The following is an 18586-nucleotide window of genomic DNA, read 5'->3' on the forward strand; positions in this document are numbered from 1 at the left end:
ACCTCCCCCACCTTTTATGAATATATGAGGGAAGAAAGGGCCCACTTCCTTCATCCTCCCTTAGAGAAACTGGTTATTGTAGACCAGGGTGTGCTTCCTATGACAGTGCTGAGAGCTTTCCCTTCCCTTCCTTACGTTCGACTACTCAGCCCGACCGAGGTGTCTGATCACTGCATTTCATGTCTGTTCGCTTTGGGAAGCTAATTTTGCCATCTTAAGCTCTTTCCTCTCCGCCTCTCTGCAGGAGAAGAATGGGACTAGGGAGAGGTTGTACATTTCCTGTTCTAGTATCTCACCTACCAAAATGGAAACTGCAAATCTTATCTCTGCTTAACACACCCTTGGTTTCCAGGAAACACAGTAGTTCTTAGAGATCAACCTCCTGAGTTGTGACTTTCAGCAGACCCCAAATACCAATGTTAAGTGAGCCAACAGGAGATGAATATCTTAACTGCCCTTTATTTCCATCCAGGCCCAGGGACAATTCAGAAAGGGCTCTGTTCTGAGGGCGCAGACCAGGAGGGCGGAAGGGCTGCCGATGCCGTGGTGCTGAAGTTAGCCTGTCAGTCATCGTGATTGAAACATAACCGGGTGGCTTCCGCAGGGTAATAAAATGCTGAGCCAAAGGTTGCCGAATTGGAGGATGTAATAAAGTCTGCTTGGCTTCATTTCCGATGCTGCAGAGTCCTGAGAACAGGCCCATTTCCTTATTCCTTGGGATTTGTTCGAGTTGCTTTTCATGCCTGGAAATGATGGAACATAAAAACAGACATCTAAGTTAGAACCGATGGCAATGTTTGAGTCATGGCAATACATAAAACGAAACCAATAAAAACACATTTTAAAAAAATAAAAATATGGGCCAAGCCTAAAACAAATAATTCCTTTGCAAAAAAAAAAAAAGGGGGGGGGGGGGGGGGGGGGTTCATTTTATTTGGAAATAAAATTCCTAGAACATAGCTTTGACTCCCCCCCCCCCAAAGGAGGACCTGTTGGGGCCTTGGCTTCTGGGCCTTAATGGGGCTGTCAGAAACGGGTGTGCTCAGGAACAGGACTAGCTGGGCTCCTGGCTTGGAGGACACTGGAAAGGGCAGCGGGTTACAGCAAAGAGAAAGTTCAAGAGGAGGGGAAGAAGGATGAGGAATTTATGGGCTAGATTTCATCAGATGTGGAGAAGACTGAAAGTCCGGGCACTAAGAGACACTTGGGGTAGCTGGCACTATCAGGTGTGCAGAGAACAGGTGGTTAATAAGGGAAGCACTCAGAGCCGTGCTTTGCAAGTCCGTTATAAGGCTCACTAATGTGAGTCTCTGTTGTCATTATGATGATTTATTCTCCACTGCATTCCAGTCGGGAACCAGCAGGAAGAGATACTGAGGAATGTTGCTGGAAGCACGAATGGTCGTTTCCTTCGGTGTTTGCAAGGGACTTCACTTCCTGTTAGCTCTTTGTGACTGAGTGCAACACACCTGGGCTGAGGTGCCAAGGCCCAGCCACCTGGTGGCCAGTTAGTTCCAGTGTGAGTCTCAGGGCACCCAACATAGGCCCGTACACCTGGATGACAGCGCACATGTCAGCCTCTGGACATGGAGTTTTCAGCGAGTCTAGCACTACCTTTTCCTGTACATTTGAAACAGTCAGAGAGGAAAGGGCAGGCAGTACCTCCCTTGCCAGTGTATCTGGCCCCTCGGGAATCAGAATGAGGAAGTCGAATCACTTCTGCTTTAGACTCACATCTGAGCTCAGGATCTGATTCCCCTAGATCCACTGAGGCCTGCACGTGAGGGGAGAGTGGGTGAATGCACCTTTAGTGTGCACCGCTGTAGCGGGGCGTCTCATTCCTGTATGACACTGGGACCCTCCCCTGTGATGCCCAGCACCCCCCACTGGCCTGGACACACAGGTCATCTCCCAGTCATTCATCATCGCCCTTGTCCTTGAACAACTATTGACTTTGAGTCACAGGTACCTGTGCAGGCCTGGAAATGGATGTGCCCTTTCTTTCCCTCCGCCTCGCCTGTCTCGGGCAGATTTATGTCCTAGGAGAAGTTTCCTTCGGTGTTATTTTTGGTCTTTTGAACGCTGTGGCCCCGTGTTATTCCCGCACCCGCCCTTCCCGACACCAGCCCGGTGATTTCTGAGTCTCCGCGCGGCCCCATCCATTCAGCGGCAGGCTCTGTCGGCCCGCTCACAGGCTCCTGCAGCCCATCCCTCATGCAGCTTTCACACCCAAACTGTTGACCTCGCTTCTTAAGGCTCTGTCTTTCCAAGTTTCTTTTCTCCAACTAGTGAGCAAGGAAGCAGAGTTTGCTTTCCTGCTGGAGTACAGCCAGAGACCCTGTCGGCTCCTACACTTGGCCTGAAGTCCAGCCTCGCCGACTGGCTGTGCGTCTCTCGGCATGTGAGCACACGCTGTGGGGTGTGCAGGGAACTGAGCGGGTTAACACGGGAAAGCACCCCCAGCCGTGCTTTGCAGGTCCTTTCTGAATCCTCACTAATGTGAGCCTCTGTTGTTGTCATTACTATGATTTATTCTCTATTGCCTTCCAGTCGGGAGCCAGCAGGCACGAGACTCCTGAGTGTCAAAGCAAGTGCATGTCAGTACTTAGCCACGTAGGGGAGATTCGGCCTCATTATCGGAGAGAGTGCCTCTGGGCCACGTACTTATCTTCCCATCGTCTGATCGGATTTCACACGCTGTGTGCCCTTCTTCCTGTCTCTAGTTTCCTTCGGTACCACCTGTAGACAGCAGTGTTTCCAATGCCATCTGGGCAGATCAATAAAAGTGCTTATTGGCATGTAAGGCTCAGAAGAGGTGCACAGAGGTGACCAATGATATATATCCTCGGGGTGTTTCCAGCCCGTTTGGGAAACCTGGCACCAGCTGAGGCATGCAGTAGATAATCAGGAAAACGTGGGCTTTTGGAGTTCTGAGAGCAGAGCGCCCAGGGTGCCTGGAGTCTGGCTGGTGATGAACATGAGGGTGAATGTGTACTTTTCTAATATTTCTAAGTTCCTAACAGACACAGTGGCAGACGAGCTGGTGCTGGGCGAGGCCAGGCTGGAGAAGTAACTGGTGGTGCAATGAAGCTCCTTCTCAGGGTGTACTGTGCAGAGCAGGGATGGAGGCAGAGGGCAGCTCCCAACAGCCAAGAGATTTGGGGGGAGAGCCAGCAGCCCTGCACTGGGAAGGGAAACACAGATGTCTAACGAGGAGAGCGCGGATGAGTTTCAGGTACGGTCTGCAGTGTGGCATGCACTGTGAGCTTCTCAGTCCTCTCTCCCTGAAGCCTTCAGGAAAGGCTTTGAGGTCAATTTGCATTTTGTGGTCATGACTTAGTGAGGTCAGGGTGGAAGCGGAGGTGCCGAAGGCCACCCTGACTTCCCCTGGAACGGGCAGGTGCCATTCGGCTTGATAAAGTCTTTCTCCATAGAAAGGGGCGGAGTCCCCGGTTTTCAACAGCGCCAGCTGTCTCCGCACACGTTCAGGGCAATAAATTCCTCTTTAGGAAGTGTGCATGTGCAGGAGATGCCTGTCTTTTGCTCCACTCCCCGTACAGGCCCACAGGCCCAAAGCAAGGCGCCCTCTTCTGCTCCAAAGCTAAGAAAAGAGATCAGTGTGTCTGTCTCCTGTGGGGGAACATGGGCTGCCACAGTCAGTCAGTCCAACTTGATAGAGTATAAAAGGCAGATGCGGGACCACAAACACTCAGCAGGCTTCTGTTTCCTTAAGGTAGCGTTTTTCAACTTGGCTGCTCATGGGAATCACTGGGGGAGGTCTAAACACGCCCCAACTCCAGAGTCTGGTCTACGCATCCAGAGTGTGGGCTGGGCCTCTGGAGGGAGTCACTGAGTGTGATGTGATGGTGAGCAGCTCCAAGCCTGTCTCCTTCCTGATCCAGTTCCAAAGCGTGCTCCCCCAAAATGCTCCCAGTGCCGCAAAGCAATGCAGATGCTGGGGGCAGGGTTCAGCTGCCAGCAGCCCCCCTCCAGTGCGGTGGTCTGTCTGCACGCTCAGCAGGGCCACAGAAAGAGGACAAGCGCCGTCCTTCACGGGCAGTGATTCTTGCCCCGAGAAGCAGGAAAATGACCCGCTTTGCAGCCAATCCGGGCTGACACAGAAATCCAAGTAACCACATTCCCCAACGTAACATAAAACTCCTGGGTAACAAGTCCCTTCTTCTAAAAGTAACTTAGATGCTAGCAGGCTGGAGGCAGACAGCCGTGCAAAGTCATTCTGCTCACACCAAAAACAAGGTGAGCAATTTTCTAACGGCAGGCACCCCTGACCTCTGCTTTTCAGCTTTTTCTTAATAAACGAGAGTCAGAAATTGGACCACAAAAGCCACTGGTGGCAATCTCTTGCAGAAAGTGGGTAAAGGCGAAGGTGGGAGAGAGGTGGCAAGGATCAGGGAGCCACTCTGATTAGTATCTCCACGGCAACGTGACTGTCCTGCATCTAGAGACAGGAAGGGTCACCCCATGCGCAGTGGCCAGAAACCCAGGGCTGTGGGGCTGCCCTCCGGGAAGCAGGGCAACTTCCCAGTAAGGTTTCTGACTCACAACTACTCCTCTGTGACATGTCGCACATGCTGATTAATCGCAGCTTCTTGAGATGGGGAAGTACTGAACTTCCTGTTGAACAGGGCCCGTTTCCCAGTCCTCCAGATCCATGTCCTGGAGTTAACGACCGGCCCTGGGCACTGTGTGGCCGGCCCCCCAGGAGGGGAGACGCGGACCTCCGTTCTGCAGTGACATTGGCGCTGTCCTGTGTAGAGCGGCCACAGACTCAGCACTGTGTTCTCTTCAAAGGAATAAGCCAAACATGCCAGAAAGATGATCGCCAAGCTTGCAGGTGTGGGTCACTTACCGCAGCCCCCAGGACCCACCCCTTTATCCCAAGGTGTCCTGGCAAAGGAAACTACATAGGCCTGAGTCGGAGGTGGGAGAGAGGAGGCAGAACAGAGCAAACCACCCTGGAGGGCCCAGCTCCTCCTTGGCACGTGCTTGGCCTGGAAGGAGGGAAAGCTCCATCTTCTACGTTTGTTCGACGTGCACCCCCCGGGTCTGCCTCGAAGACTCCCCCAAAGGCTTTCTCGTTCTGAGGCAGCGTATAAAGGGCAGGCTTTATTTGCCTCTAAATCTTCAGCTGATATTACTCTTCCCTGAGACTCAGTCGAAATGAAAAAGGATTATTCTGTATTTACTTGCGTCTTGCAGGAGAGAAACTAATTTTGAGAAAGTTCCTACGATGTGAAACACTTTCCCTTCCTCCACACCCTCCACAGGGGCCATGGGAAGGCTGCAAGGCGGGCGTGCTTTGTCAGTGACCTTGTCTGACAGCTGCTGCTCATCGTGCTCCTGGGGGTGACCTTCCTCCAGCGTGTCCCTGTGCTCCAGTGTGCGCTCCAGGGGCGGGGATTGTGGAGTCGGGCACGGAGCAGGCTATCTTTCATAATTAAGGACTCTGCGAGTTTGCCGAGGGTGTTATTAATTAATGGCACTTGTGTCTGGAGTGAGTACAACTCTGTAGTTGAATAAAAGGTGCACTTGCTAAGGGATTATACTCCAGGATTGTCACAGTGAGAATTTGTCAGGGTTTAGCACATTTAACAGCCAAACAGGGCAATTATAATTTTTCCTCTCTGCCATTTAAAAGGTACTGCAATTTATATATTTGATATAGCTCTGTTCTTTTTGCTTTGTATGTGGGCTTATATCACAATAAAAAAAAAATCTGTAGGCTAATGGATAAAAGTCCATTACCCAGAGCAGGGCCTTTTATAAAAAAAACACAAAGATGAAATATTTAATACTACATTTTGAGCATGAAATTGATGGTCAAATAAGTCATGGTTTACTTCAGCTACTCACAAATAGGCTAATCTGAATTATGTTCAAGTTCTACCTGGGACCAATTGATCAAGGTTGAAAACAGGCAGGAAAACACAGTTGAAGGCTGTTGGGAATAGAGCATAATTCACACCCGCCTGCTTGTCTTGAACGCCCAGTGCTTAGAATGAAGTGCAGATTGTGAAAAGACAAAGATGAGCATATAACATACAGAGGCATCAGCAGTCCATACAGGGGTGTCCTGATGGTTCTGTCCCTACGTGTGTTCAGAGAGAGATGCAAATAGAGCGGGTCCAGGTTTATGCCTGCATTGTCACGGTGTGAGCCTGGCTGTTATATCTGCTCTCTGGATCACTGTCTTCTTTGTAAAACAATAGGTTGAATTATATGCTCTTTAAACTCACTCCAGCCCAAAGGTGCTCAGTAGGGACATGGAAGTGGATGCTTATTGGAGTGGATGCTATAGGAGAGCGAGCTGATTGCTCACTTTTCCAGGAAGGCGCCCCTGAGGGTATGCACATCCTTATATATGTGCAATAAAGGGGCTAAGGGATCCCCTATTCTCAAAGCTCAGCCAGATGGCCTAGGAAGCAAGGACTCAAGCCAGGGTCCTCCCTCCCACGGGAGACCTCCTCCCACTCACGGCAGACAGCGGAAGTAGAGGCCCTGCTCAAAAGGCTGGACCGGAGTGAAGAGAGGCCCCAGCTGTGCTCAGCAGATTCTTTTCCGGGGTGGGAGGGAAAAGCCATCTGTCCCGAGCATATACCAGCCAGCTCCTGTGCTAAGAGGAGTGGACAGTCTCACACATGGAAACCTTATCGTCTTCACTTCTGCCCCGTGAAGTAGAGACCCGACGCCCAGTTCACAGCTAGGAAAGTTCACAGTTTGCAAGTGCAGGATGGGAACCAGATCTGCTTCATCCCAGAGACTGACCTCTTTTCACAACTGCGCTCTCCAATATGGCAGCCACTAGCCACATAGGGCTAGCGAGTACTAACAAATGTGACTAGTCTGAATTGAGATGTGTGGGACGTGTAAAATATCTAGGTTTCAAAAACTTGCTCTAGTAAAGGATGTAAAATATCTCAATAAATGTTTATATATATAGTAGTTCTATATTATGTTTATATTATAAATATATTGAAATAATATTTGGATATATTGTGTTAAAACACATTAATATGTGGTTAAGGTGGCTACTGGGAAATCTTAATGACAGGTGTGGCTGACATTCTGTTCCTGTTGGACAGTGCTGCTCTGAAGACATCCCGGGGCCCAGGGTGAAGTTGGCCTGGGTTTTGGATATGGGGTGTGCTCTATGAGTGTCTAACGAGTTAATTTAGTTCTTAGGAGCATGGGCTCTGGGTTCAAGGTCAGCCTGTAACTATTTGCTGTGTGACTTTAAGTTACTTTGCCTATCTGGGCCTTGGTTCCACATCTAAAAAAATGGGGAAATAATAGCTCTCCCTTACAGAATTGTTATGAGGACTAAATATGATGTAAGTAAGGCATTTAGCACAGTACCCAGCTCAGAGAAAGGTCTGGACTCTAAAGAAATGTCAATTATTGTCACTCCATTCATTCATTCATTCATTCAGCAAGGGTTTTTGAGCCTCCATGATATGTTGGGGGCTGTTCTGAGTGCTAGAGACAATGACCTTGTCCTTGGACACTTACGTGGTAGTGGATGCTCTAGACAAATAAATCTGCAATGTGGTAGCAGATAGTGAATACTATGCAGAAAAATAAGGCAAGTTTAAAGTGTTGAAAGAAACAGGGGCATTAATTTAGATTGCCTTTCTGATGAGCAGGTGACATTTGAATCAAATACTGAATGGAAGGAGGAAAGGAGAGAATTCCAAACAGAGGGGACAAGAGGTGCAGGGGCCCTCCGTGATGGTTGTTTGATGTGACCTGCCAATAGCAAGGAAGCAGGAGGCTTGAAGTGAGAGCGTGGGGTGGGGCAGGGAATCAGGAGAGATGAGTCTTGATTTAATCTTAGTCCTTTACTGTGGCCTACAAGCAATTGGGCCCTAGCTAGCTTTCCAAAGTCTGGCCTAACCCCATTTAAAAGGATAATCATCTTAATACATTTCCTATTTTATTATGTCATTATTTTGTATGACCTGCGGTGAGTGTGAGGGTAGTGATATGCTGAGTGAGGTACATACTCAACAGTTGGTAATATTCTACATAAAGAAGCTATTTTTTTTAACTTCAGTATCATGAAAGTTTCCCCAGAACAAAGGGAGTTTTAGGTTTTATGAAAATACTTTTCTTTTAAATTTGTATTGAATCTCATTCTTTTAAAGAAATTGAGGAATTAAAATTGGGTGATTTTAATTAGATAATTTTAATCCACACACAAGATTTTCCACCTTAAAAGAAAAAACAAACAGCCTCAATAGATAATAGATCCTTGAAAGAAGAGTAAGAAAGCAAAACTTTGATAGGGGTGTCTCAGATAAATGCTGAGTTACTACAGGAGGCATAGTCCCTGTTTTACATGGATGACTTTGAAGTTTGCAGGAGCCACCGGAGAGATTGGGAAGGAAGGGGGCAGAATTCTAAGAGCAGCCCAGAGCCCTGCAGGCCAAGACGGGCCTGCCTGCGAGAAAGCTTCCCTTCCCTGGAGCAATGACTCAGGCTTATCATTTCTAATTAAAAAATGATTTAAGCAATATCATGAGCTTTCACTTCTTCAAAGCAAGACCACATCATCAGTTTGTAGCTTAGAATGCCAACCGTCCTAACTCTTTGTGGAACAAGATGTGGAGCTTTCGCAGAGGAAGCCTGCTACTTAATTACATTCAAAGCCATATTTGCCCGTCTTACAGGGATGAAAATGATGTGGCTGTTTTTATAGACCTTCTTGACCTAAAGATACCTGCTGGCGGAAAGGGAATCCTCCGCTGGGTTCTTTTAATGCCTTAATTATTACGTGATCGTTCATCTTACACACTGACTTAAACACTCTGAAAAATCTCTTAAATGCGCATTAAAATTGATGGCTAATCCTAGACCTCGGGGTGGCTCTTAGAGGGCATGTAATTGTGTGTGGGCATGGGGGCTAGACCAAATGGACACAAAGTCAACTACTTTATGGTGGGATAAGGCAGAAAAATCAATCTGGTCACAGGTACCGTAGGCACTGTACTGCCGACTTGCACAGAACTCATACATGCTCACTTGTTCTTGAATCAGTCTTATTGTTTGAGATGAATCTGCTGCTCCTCTAGGGTGGATGTCACCCACTATTTCTCAGGCAGTGTTCAGCTCAAAGTGGAATTTCAACAAATGGCTGGTGATGAGTTCTAGACCCTCCAGGTTAAAAATGTCCCCCAGGAGGCAAGTAGTCTGTATCCATGATGTGGCCAGGACCCTTGATGGCAAGTAAGGAGATCCCATTTCAAATGAGCCCCGGGAGGAAGGTGACTGCTGACCATTTAACTGTGAAGGACGGGGCAGACATACGACTTCATCCCCTCTCTTTACCTTTGTCTCCCTTCACTCTGTGGTCGTCTTCTGCAAATGATGAGCAAAATGACTGCCGGGAGCCTCAAGTCTCCATCACCCTTCAAGAGCTTTCTTCCTCCATCCATACACCAACGGTAGGGAGGCACTCTGACCAGTCAAGCTGGGTTCACATGCCCAGAACCATAGCCTTTGGTTTCCAAAGGAAAATGTCTGCTACAGCCCCTCCTGTTTTCTCCTCAAATCTCTCAACAATCTTCTCAATGTTTTGAAATCCAAGAGCTAATTTCAGAGGAAACCCTAACTGAAAGGTCTCAATGGAGCCCCTGGGGTCCTCACTGGTCCCAAGAATGCAACATCCAATGCATGAGGGCCCAAGGTTGACTGGCCATGACTCACTCCTGTCCATCCAATGCAGAATTAGCTGTCAGGCAAATATTCAGTCCCTAACTGATGCTTCATAGGGACACATGGCAGAGGGCTGTCTCTTCAGCGGGCGGTAGTAATGAGTGGCCAAAGTGGTCTTTAAAAAGCCCCCAATGTGAGAATCAGTAAATATCTGGCTCTTTTCCTGGAGTTCGTGAAGAAGCGAGAGTAAGCTGTTCCCCATCTTTATTGTACAATTCTTGTCTTGAGTTAGCTCGAGCTTAAGCAGGGAGGACATTTCTAAACAGAGACCCTCCAATTTAGTGTAAAGGTAAATGTGGGCTTCAGAGTTAGACTGCCTGAGTCGGACTTGAACCCTGACCTTCCATATATATAACCTCAGAGTCCTGGGGCGAGTCCCATAGTGACCTAGACCTCAGTTTCAATTTCTGAAAATTGGGACACTATTAGAGGGTTGTTGTGGGGTTTGATTGGAATAAAACTCTAAAGTGCTTGGTATTGTTTGCCCGTGATAAGCTCTTCATAGTGGTATCATTAAGAGTCATTAATAATAAAAGCATCCACTCTGTGATGGTCTCTGTTACTCGGCTGAAATAATGATCTGGCTGGCAGTGTGGCTTGTGAAAGGCAGGGAGGATGACCGAGAGGAGGAGAACTGCCTCTCTGATGTAGTAGCCGAGTGTTTGTAACAATTATATGCAATGGTTATTCTTTTGTGTTTAAGCTGATTGTAGAATAATTGAATATCCAGCCAGCAATTAGACTGTACATTCAAGTCAATCCCTTCCTTCCCTTTCTTTTGTCCTTAATTTAAAAATGTTCACGTATCGGATTTATTTTTAGTCCTTTCTATGGTAAAATATATACAGACAGAAAAGTAGAGAAGATATATATGGCCTACAGAATTAATATAAAATAAACACATATTTAGTCACCACCCCTGGCAAGGACTAGAACATTGCCAGCCCCCTTCCACCATTTCACCCCGCAGTCCCTTCCCAATCACAACCCTCCTCCTGCCTCCCCACAAAGGTAAACCGTTGGCCTGATTTTATGGTGATTGTTTCCTCGCTTTCCCATACTCTCGAAATGAATGTATCTCTAAACACTGAAATTTAGTTTTGCCTATTTTGAATTTGCATGAACACAATCTCTCAGTATGTATTCTTTTGTGTGTTTCTGTTGTTTCACATTCTTGCAAACACTTGATATTGTCAGTCTTTTAAATTGTTGACTATTGTGTATGTACAGTGGTATTGTGTTTTAAGCGTACATTTCCCTGATGACTAAAGATTATTGGCCATTTCAATACCTTTTTTTTAAGCATCTGCTTAAGTCCTTTCATATTTTCTACTGGGCTGTTGACTTTTGCAAGGTGTTTTTTTTTCTTTTCCTTTAAAAAAATTATCTTTTAGATTCTGGTTTGTTGGATACATATGTGGCAAAGACCTCCTCCCACTCTGTGTTTTATCTTTTTCCTCTATTAATGGTTTCTTCTCTTAATGGTGTCTTTTGATAAAATTTCTTAATTTGAATGTAGTCCATTTTAGTCATCTTTTTTATGGTAATGTTCTTAGTGCCCTATTTAAAAAGTCTTTATTGACATATCATGAAGATATTCTCCTATATTATCTTCTAAAAGCTTTGTTTTACACTTCACATTTTGAATCATAGTCCTCCTGGAATTGACTTTTGCATGTGATGTGAGGTAGGGGAATAGTTTCATTAGGTTTCTACATGGATATCCTATTTCCCAGAACAATTTATTGAAAATATTTTCCTTTCTCTAGAACTCCATGATGTTAATTTTTAGCAAAAATTAAGTGTTCCAGTATGCCTGGATCTGTTTCTAGACTTTCTATTTAATTCTGTCTATTTATCCTTGTACCAATACCACGCCTTCTTAACTTTTGTAGCCTTGTAATAAGTCAGTATGCTGTACAGTCAGCCATCCTATGCTTCCATATTGTTATTTTAATAGTCTCTGGCTACATTTCCATAAGCATTTTAAAATCAACTTGTCAATTTTCACCAAAAAATAGAACATTTAAAAAACCTATGGGGATTTTTATTTGAATTGCATTGAATTTATAAGTCAATTTGAGAAGAATTTAGCCTTCATAAAATTGAGTCATTCATCTCTCCATTTATGTAATTGTTCTCTAATGCCTTATAATAACATTTTATAGTTTTCTTGCCTAAAAGCTTATATTTCTTTATTTTTTGGTATTTGATTTCTGATGTTAATATTAGCTAACTTCATTTTTTTTTTTCATTTTCTAACTGCTTACCTGTTATGGACTGAATGTTTGTATCCCTCCAAAGTTCATGTGGTGAAGGCCTAATCCCCAATGTGATGGTAATATGAGGTCTTCGGGTGGGCAATAGATTTGGGTGAGGTCATGAGGGTAGAGCCCCCATGATGGTCTTATTGTCCTTACAAAAACAGTGAGGGGAGGATTCAGTGAGAAGGTGACTATCTACAAGCCAGGAAGAGGGATCATGAGAATCAGACCATGCTGGTAACCTGATCTTGAACTTCCAGCCTCCAGAACTGGAGAAACACATGTATGTTGTTTAAGCCCCACAGTCTATGGTATTTTGTTGGAAGCCTGAGCTGACTAAGACAGTGGCTGATTTGGAGAAATTCAAAACGGCCATGTACTGATCTTATTCTATTCAGAGGCCTTGCTAAATTTACTGATTAACTCCAATTGGTTCTCAATAGAGTCCATTGAGTTCTCTGCAGACATCATATTATTTACAAATTATGACCATTTTATTCTTTCATTTTAAATACTCTTTTATTTAATGTCTTTGACTTGCTGTACTAGCTAAGGCCTTGAGTATATTGTGAAATAGAAATGCTAAAAGTGAATATTATTTAATTTATAATTTCAGATAAATATTTTTCAACATTTCACCTTTAAGTATAAATTCCCTTCTAGTTCTAGTTTTCCTAGTACTGTTATTGTTTATTAAGTTGGTTATTGAACTTGATCAATACTTTTTTCTGCATCTACTTAGATGCTTCTATTATTTCCCCCTCTACTAGTCTGGTCAAATACATTACTTGATAGTAATATGAAATCAATTGCATTGGTCATAGTGTATTATCCCTTTCATGAATTGTATATGCACACTATATATAATCTACCTATTTGTCTATCCATCTATGTGATATATTTTAATATTTTGGCATCTGTGTTCTCATGTTCCGTTCATGTACAGGGCAATTCATATAACAAATGAGAAGTGGAAGAGTTTTTGTTCCTTAAGTCATAAGATTCTCACTAAGAATCTTATTCTTAGTAAGATTCTTATTTCCTTTTTAATTGTGTGGTAGAATTCTCTGTAAAGCTATCTAGGTCTGATGTTATCTTTGTGGGAAGAGTGTTAATTCAGATTTGTTTTCTTTAATAGGTATCAAGTTATTTATATTTTCTATTTTGTGTCAGTTTGGGTAAAACTATATATTTTATAGAAACATCGCTTTAATGCCAATTTTCAAATTTATTGGTCTAAAATTATCCATTACACACTCTTCTTTTTAATGACTACAATATCCAGAAAGATATTTAGCACATTAACTTTCAGCTTTTATTTTCTTCCAATAAATGCATATGTCATAACTTAAATTATTCTCTAATCACACCTTTAGTTGCATCCTCAAGTTTTAGTTATCTTCATTCAGTTCAAAATTGTTTCTAATTTCCTTTTATTTCTTTTTGTTTTGAATTTCTTTTGCTTGAGTCTGACGGTGGTGAATTTGCTCAGATTTTGTCAGAATATATGTTTATTTCACCTTCTTTCTATAAGAAGATGTTACCTGGGTATGGAAATGTAGGTTGGCAGTTATGTGCTTTCAGTTCTTTAAAGATGTCATTGCATGGTCTTCTGATTTTCTTTGTTGTTGCTGCTGCTGCTTTTGGTCTAAATATTACTTCTTTGAAAGAAAGTTTGTGTTTTAGTTTTTTTGGGTTTTTTCCCACCACCAAATCTAAGAACTTATTCTTTGCCTTTTATTTTTTGCAGTTCTATGATGTGCCTACTTCTAGATTCTACAACCCCTGCTCTCGGTTTTGTGTGTTCTTAAATTTTTGGATTCATGCTATTGCCAGTTTTGAAAAATTCTCAGATTATCTTTTAAGATATAGCTTCCATTAGAACTGTTTTGAAAATGTAAATAAATATTATACTTTCTGTTTAAATGGAGCTCTCTTATGTATTTTTCCACTTTCATTTCTTCATAGTTCATTCTGAATATTTTTATATGGCTCACCTTTAAGTTCACTATTTTTTGGCTCTAAAAAGTGTACTGCTAAGTTCATTCTTTGGGTTATTCCATTTCTCATTTCTAGAATTTCTATTTATATTTTTTATATCATTTCTGTCTTTTTTATAGATTCCAGCTCTCTGCTGAAATTTTTTAAATCTTGCCTTTTCTATCCAGAAACAAAATAAACATAGTTGTTATAAAGGCTATGCCTTATAATTTCAATGTTAGGTACCTGTGATTCTACTTTTACTTGTATTGACTTGTCTCCTCATATGCTGTGATGTACGTGCATACACATATTCCTGTATTAGCATTCTATTTGAAAAAAAATTGTAGAAATAATTTAAGATCTTGTATTTTCTTCCAAAGATGATTTTTTTTCCCTTAGCTTCTGCCAGAAACTTAATGGGACAAGTAATTTGGGATCAAGTAATTCAGTTCCTGGGATTAAGACTTTCTCAATTGCTCAGATGATTTGTAATTGGGCTGCAGTTGGTACCAGGGCTGGTTCAGATCTGGCTCATTCTTCTCCTAAGGGTGTCACTTTTTCAGACCTTTGTAATTCTACCCATGAATGGACGACTCTACCACTTATTGCTTTTGTTCTATCTGCTGCCACTAGACGCACAAATTACGTCAGGGAAAAAGCAACCCCCCGTTAGGCTCCTTTCTCTCCGGGATTCTGTCCTCTTTTCCATCTTGACTGCATTATTTTGCTGCCTTGTTACCTTTCACAGACATTTTCTTATATTCCGTACAATTTTTCTAGTGAGCAGAGTCAACGTATTTGGTCTGTTAGTAATAGAAGCAGAAGTCATTCTTTTCTTTTTTGGTGGTCTGGAAACTTCCTGCCCTATTGGTTTTAATCTTTAATTACTGATTAAACAAATTTCTTGTAACCTGAACATTTACACAATTTATCATCTTTAAAATACAATATAAATCAGAGAGAAAATAATAAATCTACATCTTGGCATAGCTAATGGATAGTCCCAGTCTCCACTGCTCACCATTCATGATACATTGGAAGTAGCAGAATATCCCGGAATGTCTTTTGGATCCTCAGAGAAGTATCCAATCCAAAAGAAGAATTCAGAGCTGCTTTTGCTAGTGCATTTCCTATCCAGTTTTGTGCTATCCTGATAATAATCCTGGGATATAATCAAAATGATTCTCACTGTAGTAATTCAGACACAGGGAAGGAGAGTGAGGCATGAAAGAGTGAAGTGTTCAAAGAGTAAGTTTAGTGGCAATGTTGATGAGGAACCACTTTAAATTATTTAAAAACATTTCCACTGATTGTAAAAAACAAAATAGCAGAGAATTCAGACACCATTATTAGGTGATTACAGAATGCCTTTTTATACTGTAATTTGGTAGTGGATAGGCCTGGTGCTTAGCCCAAGTCATTGGAAAAACACATGTCTTTTCTGGGAGATGACTTAATTTGTATAGAACTGTAATGTTCACTTGACCAGTCTTTTCTTTCACAAGCACATTCTAGAGAGTTCTGTGTAAAGTTTAACATAGTCATTTGCTTTAGAGGGGGCATTACCCGCCACTTGACTTCTCTTGATTACAGATTACTGAATGAGGCTGGCTCTAGTGGGGGAAACAAGGTTTGCCTTATAATAGTGTTTCAAAGTGGTGATAGTGAACAAAAATAGTCAGGTCTGTTGTTTTGGGCTGGGGAGGGCACAAAGAGGGTGGCAGGCACTCATCCCCCAAAGTAGTTGGGTACAAAAAAGGAAGCCCTCACAATGGCTTCCCCAGCCCTCTCACTGAGCCCTCTTCATAGCTCCTGTCTCACCCATGGAGGAGAAAAGAAGAGAAAGAGGAAGAAGAAAGGGCACATTACATGGAATTGGGCTGGCTTTTTTACTAACACCATTGGAACAAGTGGTTCCGATAGGATATTTTAATTCTCTAAATATTCTCTCCTTCGTGTCTACCTCCTCCAGTTTTTGAACTTTAGTTTGAAAAATAAGACACTCAGAGTCTTCGCTGCTCACCATTCATGATAAATTAAAGAACATACTGCCGTGTCTTTTAGATCATCAGAGAAATATTAAAACCAGAAGGAACACAGTTTAGTGCTGCTTTTGCTAATGTATCCCAAATTGATTGACCAAGTGCCTACATGATAACTTACTTGAGGCCCCTGGAATGTCAAAACAATGCAGCACTTATATAAGAGATGGCTGAAGGACATTCTAGAAACAGGATGGCATGAATTGCATAAATACTAGCTATTATTAAAGGGCAAGTTACAGATTATTAAGGTGAATTTTCATAGCCTTTCTTCATATTAACTTCCTGAATGAATTACATAAATACTCGCTATTATTAAAGGGCAGGTTACAGATTATTAAGGTGAATTTTCATAGCCTTTCTTCATATTAACTTCCTATGACCTCTCAGGGGGACTTTTTTCCACCACCCTCCTTTCTGGCAGAGACAAAGACAAAAAGAGAAAAAGAATAGAGGACAATACAGAGTGGAGAGAAGCTAGTAGAAAAAGAAAAAAAAAGAGTGTTGGGAGTGGGTAGATATTTTTAGAAGGGTTTTGTCATATGAGAGTATGCAGATTGGTGAGTGATAAAGTCTCCATTTCTGGAGATGAGATGAGGGTGAAGAAGAAGGTGATGACGGTGATGACAGGCTTTATTTCATTATCATTTTGCATGATGCCAGTAAAGCTTGAAACTCTTAAAACTTATTTTTGGCACTTGGGTTGCACTTGTCAAAAAAGGATTCTGTGCTGATGGATCACGGAGTTCCAAGATCCATAGGGGTTAAAACTAACCATAGGAAACTGGTCATTTCTACCAGGAGTTTAACTAGATCATCTCAACAGAACAGTTCTGTCTATTCTTTAGCCATCAGTGGCCTCTGGTAATCTTTTGTTGTTGTTACTCCTCACCCAGAGACATTTTCCATTGCTTTTACATAGAAGGAAGAGAGAGAAAAAATATCAATGTGAGAGAGACATATCAAGTGGTTGCCTCATGCATACGCCCTTGACAGAGTTGGGGAATGAACTGGCAAACCAGGTATGTGCCCTTGACCTAGAATCAAACCCATGACCCTTTGGAGCCACACCAGCCATGGCTGCCTGTGGTTAACTTTTGTCTGAACTATTGGGCACATGTTAGAGAAAACTGGAAAGTACATTTAAAAGAATCAAACTAAACAAACTCATTTTGGAACTATTCATACAATGTTTATTAAAGGTAGATTTTTAACATATAACTGGATGGCTATTCTTTTGGGCTATCATGAAATAATTCATTTAATGGGATATTAGATTTTGTTATTCTAAAGTCCCTAGGATTCCCAATTTAGGCCTTAGGGACTTGATTTATCTAATCCAAATAACTGAGTCTGTAATTCCTTTCTACTGCAATTTGGTTCTATGAACATAGTCTACACAGTAAGAGGAGAGACAGCACAATCTTGTAGAGACATGAACAGGACAGGAAGGGAAAAGCAACCCAAAATCTCTTTTCTTATTGTGTTTAAGATGATGGATACTTACTTTGTAAAGAGCTTTTGAAGATACTAAAGTATCATTGGCCTTAAACAAGGAGTCTTCTCTTATACTGCATGCTAAAGAAAACCACTTTTTAAAATAAAAATCATTACCCAAGGATATGCCCATTGATTTTTAGAGAGAGGGGAAGGGGAAGAGATAGGGAGAAAGAGAAATATTGAGGTGTGAGAGAAACATGGATCAGTTGTCTTTTGCATGGGCTCCAATAGGGATAGAACCTAGGTATGCGCCCTAACAGGGAATTGAACCCATAACCTTTTGGTGTACAGGATGACACTCCAACAAACAGAGCCATCCGGCCAGAGCAAGAAACCCGTTTAGCCTATCAATGTGGGGGTGGCTCAAAGAGTGTTGGTAAACACTGTCATTGGAATTGATGATACCCCCATTTGGGGGTTACCTAGTCAGTTTAGGATTGAACTGGTCAAGGAACTGAAGGTAATCCTTTGCCTCCCCAGAGAACAGTGGGAGTTATGATCCCTGGGCCTTTCTCATTATAGGCTGCCTTGCTCACAGTAGACCTTCTTTGAGAAAGCTGAGGATTTTTCCAGGCTGGTAGGATAGATTTTAAAAGGAATAATTCAATGACCAGACACATACTCACTAAGCAAACCTGTTCTTCCTTGTCTACCTCAACTGTCCGTGATTATGACATGTGTGGTCCAGTGGCTGAAATCATGGTGATTTTTCAAAAATGCCAGTGTCAACATTTTGCCTTGACAGTATATCTGTAACTACTAATAATGCTGTTTTGGGCTGACTCAGTTGCTTTGAAATTGCAAGGCTCTGTTATGAGTAAATGAGAGGCAACCAATTATCTATAAAATAATGCCTCACACAGAGGAGAGTTTGATGAATTACGAATGGACTCTGCTGACACAACAGAGTATGGGAACCTGCACTGCTCTGACTTTCCTTCAGAGCTAGGGGTGATGCTTGCATATTTCACAACCAACACACCCCACTCACTTCCAACATGGGGTGGAAATGGGGGGGAGACAACAAAACCTTCCCTCACTAGTACATACCTCATCGCTTTA

The 18586-nt window shown here is 42.7% G+C and overlaps 1 protein-coding gene across 1 annotated transcript in view; it reads right to left on the reverse strand.

Moving 5' to 3' along the window:
- Positions 1–443: 443 nt before the first annotated feature.
- FHIT (fragile histidine triad) overlaps positions 444–18586 on the reverse strand; it is a 239371-nt gene continuing 221228 nt past the window's right edge. The window contains exon 6 of the mRNA XM_015558211.1: positions 444–743. Within this exon, the coding sequence (XP_015413697.1) occupies positions 738–743 (6 nt within the window). The 3' untranslated portion in view covers positions 444–737. The remainder of the gene's footprint in view (positions 744–18586) is intronic.

Source organism: Myotis davidii, unplaced genomic scaffold (genome assembly GCF_000327345.1).
Source record: "Myotis davidii unplaced genomic scaffold, ASM32734v1 scaffold189, whole genome shotgun sequence".
NCBI lineage: Eukaryota > Metazoa > Chordata > Mammalia > Chiroptera > Vespertilionidae > Myotis > Myotis davidii.